General features: G+C 45.8%; 1 protein-coding gene across 1 annotated transcript; it reads left to right on the forward strand.

Annotated features, from left to right (window-relative positions):
- The first annotated feature begins 548 nt into the window (after positions 1-548).
- pex11g (peroxisomal biogenesis factor 11 gamma) lies at positions 549-8,133 on the forward strand. Its single transcript, XM_068016088.1, has 4 exons — positions 549-858; positions 3,765-3,943; positions 5,271-5,342; positions 6,595-8,133. The coding sequence occupies exons 1-4, from the start codon at positions 613-615 to the stop codon at positions 6,821-6,823; spliced, it is 726 nt and encodes a 241-aa protein (XP_067872189.1). The 5' UTR covers positions 549-612; the 3' UTR covers positions 6,824-8,133.
- The last annotated feature ends 217 nt before the right edge of the window (positions 8,134-8,350 follow it).

Below are 8,350 nucleotides of genomic sequence, written 5' to 3' on the forward strand. Positions count from 1 at the left end.
AAGTGTCAGAAATACGCAACAGGTCTGGCAGTATCTGTGGCGAGAGAAACAGAGTTAACGTTTCAGGCCTGAGACCTTTCATTAGAACCTGACCTGAAACATTAACTCTTGTTTCTCTCTGCACAGGTACTGCCAGACCTGCTGCGTATTTTCCAGCACTTTGTTTTTATTTCAGATTTCCAGCATCTGCAATATTTTTCTTTTATTATATCCATTAACTACTACTCTCTTCACATTTCTCTGCATTAAATTTCAATTGCAACTTGGCCACCTATGTATAAAGGAATCTGCCTGGACTTTACTTCCCTTTAAAGGTTTATTTTCTGTCGTCAAAAACGGTTCACCCATCCCTTTAACGAAGCCCCGCCCTCGCCTGTTGCCAGCCATCCAAAAGCAGGTCAGGCGCTGACCGCTTGCACATGCGTACAGCAGGCAGTCCGACAGGTGATGAGCCGCCTTCCTTCGGTTTGATTGACTGCTCGTCACAGTGGCGTGTCGATATACGATTGGTTATCGAGCGGAAGTGGGCGGTCACTAGAAGATATCGCGCTGTTGATTGGCAGACAGAGATGTCTGGCGCCGGGCCGGAGAGTGAACTAAAGTCCATTTGATATGGGGATGGAGGCGGTTGCTGACGTGTTGGAGTCTTACCGGGGCCGTGACCGGCTGGTGCGGACCGTGTGCTACAGCACGCGGCTCCTGGGCGGCCTGCTGCTGGCGCCGGGGGGCGGCCGCTCGGAGCTAGGCCGCCGGCTGCTACTTGTTGCACAGGAGCTCAGCAACTGCAGGGCGGCGCTGCGGCTCTTCGATGACCTGTCCATGTACCTGTACTCCCGTGGGTACGGGCTGGGAGGCACGGTAAGGCCCGGGGCCGGAGGCCCGGGCCTGTGGAGTGGGGGTTGAAGCCTATTGGCAGGAGGGGTTGCATCTGTCGGGGGGCGGGGCCTGTGGGCCGAGGCGGAGAGGGGGCGGGGCCTGTGGGCCAAGGCGGAGAGGGGGCGGGACCTGTGGGCCGGGCCGGGGCGGGGCCTGTGGCATATCAACAGCCCAGGATGTGTTTACTGATGATAGGGCTTCTGTACTGAAGAATAATGTGGTGTCTTTAGATAGCTGGCAAACCCACCGAGGCATACAGAAGTCCTGCGCTTCAGTTTCATCCAGAAACACGCCATTTGGCTGAACTGATCCATACCACTGTTTATGCTCCACATGAGCTTCCTCCCACACCTCTTCATCACACCCTTTCAACATATCCTTCTAGACCTTTCACCCTCATGTACCTATCTTGCTTCCCCTTAGATATTTGAGATATTGTCTTGGTGAAGATGCTTGTAGTGAGAAGAGTTCAAACAGTTCTAATTCCAATTTGAATCGAGTACCCTGTCTATTCTTTCAGGTGGATATAAAATATTCCATGGCGCTATGTTAAAGAGCAGGGGAGTTTTCCCTGGTGTCTTGGACAATATTTATTTCTCAGTCACCATCACTAAAAAAAATTAAGTCGTCATTTATCTCATTGTGGTTTGTGGGATCTTCCTGTGTACAAGCTGGCTGCAACGTTTCCTACATTACAGCAGTGGCTACACGTCAGAAGTATTTCATTAGTTTTAAAATGCATTGGGGCTTCCTGAGGTTGTGAAAAGTGCGATAGAAATGCAAGTCTTGTCCATATGACTGTTACTGCCTTTTGCCAACTGAGTTTAAACCAACTTTCTGATGATTTGGCAATATTCTGACCACGAATGGACAAGATGCCAGAGAGGAGATCTTCCCACTGTTGAGCTGGCTTTTCCTCTTATTTTTTCCACTCAATTCATTATTGATGGTGTCCCTCGCAGGTTTATGCAGCCCAGAGCTGTGTCAGTTAATCCACACAATGGCAAATGGAGAGGCCTGCTTTCTGGTAATAATGTTAAGTGTCAGTTTGGCTCAGTTGGTACATGTCTCTGCTCTTGAGTCACCAGAAATAGGAGCAGGAGTAGACTATATGGCCCATCGAGCCTGCTCCACCATTCAATACAATCATGGCTGATCTTGGGCTTCAATTCCACTTTCCAGCCCGCTCACCAAATCTCTTGATTCCCTGAGATGCCAAAGATCTGTCTACACCTAGCCTTAAATGTATTCAACGATGGAGCATGATAATGCTCTGGGATAGAGAATTCCAAAGATTCACAACCCTTTGAGTGAAGTAATTTCTCCTCATCTCATTTCTAAATGATCAGCCCCTTATCCAGAGACTGCCCCCGTGTTTTAGATTCCCCAACCAACGGAAATAATCTCCAGCCCCTTCAGGATCTTGTATGTTTCAATAAGATTGCCTCTCGTTCTTCTAAACTCCAGACAATATAGACCCAATTTTATTGGCCTCTCATCGTAAGACAACCCCTTCATCCTAGAGACCAATTTAGTGAACCTTCGCTGTACTGTCTTCAATGCAAGTATATCCTTCCTTAAATATGGAGACGAAAACTGCACACACTACTCCAAATGTGGTCTCACCAAGACCCTCTACAATTGTAGCAAGGCTTCATTCCTGTTCCTCAATCCCCCTGCAATAAGGGCCAACATTCCATTTGCCTTCCTACTTCCTTGCTGTACCTGCATAACTTTTTGCATTCCTTGTACGAGCACACGCTTTGAACAGTAATGCTTACAAGTCTTACACCTTTTTTAAAAATTTCTGCCTTTCTATTCTTGCCACCAAAGTGAATAACTTCACACTTCTCCACATTATACTTCATCTGCCACCTTGTTGCCTGCTCACTTAACCTGTTTATATCTCTCTGCAGTCTCTGTGTCCTCACCAGGTAGTGGGTTTAAGCCACAGGACGTTGAGCAGCAACACTAGGCTCACACATTGTTGCACAATTGAGGGAGTGTTGCATTTTTGGAGGTGTCAGCTTTCAGATTTATGGTCATTTATTTTTGTTTGCTGTTTGCTAATTAGCTCACTTTTATATAGTGCTTCACCATCCTCAGAACGACCCAACACTACAGTTAATGTAGGACCTTTACAATATAGTCACTGTTGTAGGAGAAGCAACAGCCAACTTGCGCATGGCAAGCTCCCACAAACAGCAACATGAAAACCAGATAATTTGTTTTTAATGATGTTGCTTGAGGGATAAATATTGTTCAGGACACTGTGAGAGCTCCCCTGCTCTTCTTCAAAATAGTGTCATGGGATCTTTTACATCTGCCTGAGGGGTCAGTTGGGACCTTAGTTTAACATCTCAGCTTTAAGACAGCACCTCTGACAGTGCAGACCTCCCTCAGTACTAGCTGTAGAGATTTTCTTTCTTTCTTTCTTTTGGGCCTCCTTATCTCGAGAGACAATGGATACGCGCCTGGAGGTGGTCAGTGGTTTGTGAAGCAGCGCCTGGAGTGGCTATAAAGGCCAATTCTGGAGTGACAGGCTCTTCCACAGGTGCTGCAGAGAAATTTGTTTGTTGGGGCTGTTGCACAGTTGGCTCTCCCCTTGCGCCTCTGTCTTTTTTCCTGCCAACTACTAAGTCTCTTCGACTCGCCACAATTTTATGTGCTCACAAAACACAACCTTCTGTCCCAGGCAAGAGTGCTACCTGCTGACACAGTCTGTCATAGAAAGGACTGCACCTCTGACAGTGCACCAACAGTGACTACACTTCCAAAGTAACATGTTGGCTGTGAAGTGCTATGGGATGTCCTAAATATGTAAAATACATTGTATAACTATTTAAAAGTTTAATGTTGATTTTCCAATTTCTAATTTTCCTCTATAGGAGGAAGACACTATTGTGCGGGTGCTCTCTATAACTGGGAACCTGGCGGATCAGCTCTATTATCCATGTGAACACCTGGCCTGGGCTGCAGACTACAGAATTGTCAGCATCAAGTCGGACAAGTGGTGGACACTCAGTAACACACTGTGGAGTCTGTCGCTGGCGCTGGGAGCTCTGCGGTGAGTGTCAGAAAAGGAGGAAAGAGACAATTTTAACTCTTGTCACCTAAAGAGAAAGCAGCTCCATTCTGACATTGATGCTGAATGGTGGTGCAGCCAATTTGTGCACAGTAAGCTCCCACATACAGCAATGTGATAATAACCAGATAATCTGCTGTTGGGTGAGGGTTAAATATTGGGACAAAGACACCATGGAGAACTCTTCTGCATTTTTTTTAAGATAGTGCCATTGCGATCTACATGAGAGGGTAGGCATGGCCTTGGTTTAATGTCCCGTGTGAAAGAAGGCAACTCCGACTGAGTGCAGTACTGCACTCAATGTCAGCCTGGATTTTGTGGGCTTGAATCCTAAACCTGCTGACTCAAGTTGCCATCTACTGATTCATAGCTGATGACATTTGAGATCTGTTGGTATAAGTGGCTTGGGATCCCTGGGCATTAAGGGGAAAATAAAATTTATATGTGGCTTGGCCCTATGCCTCCTCCCCCACCCACGATTCCCCGAGACTCCACGACGTGTCTCTCAGCACCCCGAGAATATTAAAAGTTTGGGGCACTCCTGGTTTAATAGATAAAGCCAGTGCCTGGTGTTGTACCGAGTGCTACGGGCCAAGTCTGGTTCCCAGTTGGTGCTGAGGCAATTGATCTCGGCAGAATGGTAGCATCTCTGAGCTATGGACAGGGGATAAAATGTGGCCAGGGTGCCTGCTCCTGATTGTTGCACAGTGCTCGATCCCTGCTGGGCTGGGCTAGGCTGTGATACTATCCATGGTCAGATAGCCAGTCACCACTTATAATTGGGAACAGTAACATACTAGTTATGTTACTTGCCAAGGAGTCCAGAGGCCTGGACTAATGCTCTGGAGATGTGAGTTCAGATCCCACCACAGCAGCTGGGGATTTTAAATTCAGTTAATTAATTAAATAAATCTGGATTAAAAAGCTAGTATCAGTATTGGTGACCATGAGCTGCCAGATTGTTGTAAAAACCCATCTGGTTCACGAACATTCTTTCGAGAAGAAAATCTGCTATCTTTACCCAGTCTGGCCTACATGTGACTCCAGACCTACAGCAATGTGGTTGACTCTTAACAGCCTTCTGAAATGACCTAGCAAGCCACTTAGTTGTCAAGAGGATGGACAGCCTCTTAAGGGCAATAAATGCTGGCCTTGCCAGCTATGTCCACATCCTGTGAATGAATGAAAAAAGATTGCTTAGTGGTGAAAGCTGAGGAACCAGGCAACCTTTGGGATTTAGTAAATATGTAATCAGCTAACATACAGGCTGAAATAATTTGCTTTTCCCCCTTCTCCTTAACACTAACAGATCCTTCAGAGTTGTGCAGCTGCTGAAGAAGAAACTGAAGGGAAACCATAATAAGGCTGACCTCGGAACAGAGTACGGTGAAAAACATGGTTATTGCAACTAGTCGCAGCTACAACAAGGACACGTAGCTGATTTATGGTTAAAGGAGGGACCTTTCATGGAGAGAAGATAACATGGTGGATGGGTGAACGTTACCACCTAACCTTAGTCTGATAATATCCTGTAGGACAAGAGTGTCAGATAGAAGTGTTTAGTTGTGGCCTAATATTGGTTTAAAAGGCCTGCGGATGGTAGGAGGAAGAGGACTTGAGGGAAGTGGGAAGTTCCAAGCCTCTGAGTCAGAGTAGGTCATAGTGTGATATCTCTGAGCTTCAACACAGTTGACTATGCAGAGGAGAGGAAGACAGCAAGGGTGTTGGGGCCCAGGAGAGTGTGGCGGTTGGATCTAGGGAGGAAAGATCAATGACCAGTGTAGCCTCAATAATATTGGGAAAGGCAAGAAAGATTGTATTGGGGGGGAGAGGGAGGTTAGAGGTACTGAGTTGAAAGGGAATCATCTGTCACCGAATTTTACTTGTAACTTGTCCAAGGAGCATTGGGCCCATTTGTAGAGCCCCCACCCCAGGGGCTGAGGTTGGCTAACTCAGCACAGAGAAGGGATAGTCATCCTCCCCAGATCATTGGTACTTTATTCAGGGAAGGAAGAAATACAAAGGTATAATTTAGTAATCTGAAGAGCTTTTTATGATTGCCATTCTCTTTTGTTCAGTGCACACACTTATTTTTGTCCTACCCTTGCTGCAGGGAAGTGCCTGACATCTGATTAGCAATTGCCGAAGGTATCCATTTGGAAACTTGGGAACAACGATCCTACATTCCATGGTGCCCTGCCACGATGCTCCACGTGCTGCCCCACAAAGAACTCGATAAATACTAACACTTCTTAAATGGCCAACCCCTTATATGCAGCAAAGACGTTTACATGGAGTTAAGATACAGATCAGTCCTAAATGTAAGATAGTCACTAATAAATCCAATGAAGAATTCAGGAGAAACTACTTTATCCGTGTCGTGGTGAAAATATGGACTCGCTACCACATGGAGGAGTTGAGGCCAATAAACAGATGCTTTAAAGAGGAAGCTAGATAAACTCATGAGGGGAAAAAGGATTAGAAGGATATACTGATAGGGCGAGATGTGTGGAGCACAAACACGAGAATGTAGCAGGGCTGAATGACCTGTTTCTGTGCTGTAAATTCAATGTGCATATATCAGCAGGCATTGTCCTAATAATGTTTTTTTTTTAAATGTTGTTTCCCCCTAGAGAATCGAACAGTTTGAGCAGACGGACCTACCGAATTCGAATGCGAGCGGAAGTTCTCAACATGGTCAGCAGCCTGGCTGATCTGGCAAATGCCATCCATTGGATGCCATCTGGCTTCTTGTGGGCAGGGAAGTTTCCCGAATGGCTGGTGGGACTAATGGGGATGGTTTCCTCAGTGATCAATCTTTACCAAATGTCCTGCGTGAGCAGCAGCGCCAAGGACCCATGAGAGGACTGCATGATTTTTGACCTAGTAATCTGGCAACGCATCAACATTTTCACGCAATGCCGATTCGTTTTATCGGCATGTTCAGGGTCAGGAGGCCATTTTTTTTTGGGATGGTTGGGGGGGAGGGAAGAGTTGTGTGCAGATGAAGCCGCAGACAGCCTTATCACCCCCGCCCTGCTGAACCTCAGCTGCCAAGGTGGAGAGCAAGTGCATCGTGACTTTATCCTGGTGAAATCACAGCTCTGCTCCCAAGAGTGTCATCAACCAGCTTATCCAACCTGACACTGACAAGGCACCATTTTGCTTCCATTCTGCCAAGCTCAAATACGTGTGCATTTTGGGCCCACTTTAGCAATCTCCTGCTCCCACCCTTTACCACAGAATCTTACAGCACAGAAGGCGGCCATTCGACTCACCCCATGCCTGTTCCAGCTCTCTGAAAGAGCCATCCAATCCCACTAACCATTTAGTTTTTACTCAGAGCCATGTTGAGGAAGTTCGCTTTGCACCACGTACCTGCTTTCCGGAATGAAATGTGGGATATTTGCTTTCCCCATGACCCAGTGGGGTAAGACTTTGCATGAGTCCAAGCCAGGAAGTCCTAGAATTTTACCTGTGCTCTGTGCTGAGTTAGCTAACCTCCTGGGATGGGGACTCCACAAATGGATCCAGGGCTTCCTTGGCTAGAGAACAGAACAATCAGTCAGGGACCTGCTCTTGGCCATTACTCTTGCTGGACTTGTGCATGTACACCCTTTGGGCAAGGCAGAGATCGTGCTCAGTAGTGGCGCCTTCTGTTTTGAAGCTCTGAATCTCAGCCGATTTGCGGAGAATGGCCACTCGAGGCCCTCTCGACATGATTCACTGCTTTTGGAAGAAGAGCAGGGATAAATATAGGGTAAAAATAAAAACTGGGTAACTTGCAGACACAGTAACTTTACCTCATTAATACCCCATGGAAATACAAATGTTGAAATCTTACATTTAAAATGGAAAATACTGAGTTAAGTAAGAGCACATTTATTTCCAGGTACGTATATTTTAATTACTCCAGCAAACCTTTTCGTCTGCTATCGCTCATTGTTTCTGTGTAGGGCACTGTCTCCCAGGGACACGCACCCCTCTATCAAGAGTCCTTAGACAGAAACAGTTAAATGTTACTGGAGCACAGCAACAAAACTAACATTTGTCATTGAACAAATATGGAAAATAATAATTGATGGTCAGAAATCTAAGCTACAGCATAAAAAAGTTTCAGAATATTTAAAAAGCTAAGTGCACTCTTTTATCAATAAAAACACTTTTTTCAAGTTTCATGTTCTCTGTGATTTTTTTGCTGCTGATTATAAAGATTTGTGCCCACAATTTTCTTTAAATTATTACCACACTGTAGAAATTAACGTCACCTAATTTGCACTAAAGAAATTCGAGTTATCTAATCGACTGAATTAAGCAATTTAAATAATACAGCTAAGCAAGACTTCAAAGTTTTTTTTATTTGTTTCATGGGCTGTGGGTGTCACTGGC

This window comes from Heterodontus francisci, chromosome 36, assembly GCF_036365525.1.
Source record: "Heterodontus francisci isolate sHetFra1 chromosome 36, sHetFra1.hap1, whole genome shotgun sequence".
Classification (NCBI taxonomy): domain Eukaryota; kingdom Metazoa; phylum Chordata; class Chondrichthyes; order Heterodontiformes; family Heterodontidae; genus Heterodontus; species Heterodontus francisci.

What these genes read in the sequence shown, in the direction of transcription:
- pex11g (XM_068016088.1), top strand. Translation starts at nt 613, where the DNA reads ATGGGGATGGAGGCGGTTGCTGACGTGTTGGAGTCTTACCGGGGCCGT. An exon ending in CTGGCGCTGGGAGCTCTGCG is followed by an intron (nt 3,944 to 5,270) that starts GTGAGTGTCAGA and finishes TAACACTAACAG; the next exon opens with ATCCTTCAGAGTTGTGCAGC. An exon ending in AAGGCTGACCTCGGAACAGA is followed by an intron (nt 5,343 to 6,594) that starts GTACGGTGAAAA and finishes GTTTCCCCCTAG; the next exon opens with AGAATCGAACAGTTTGAGCA.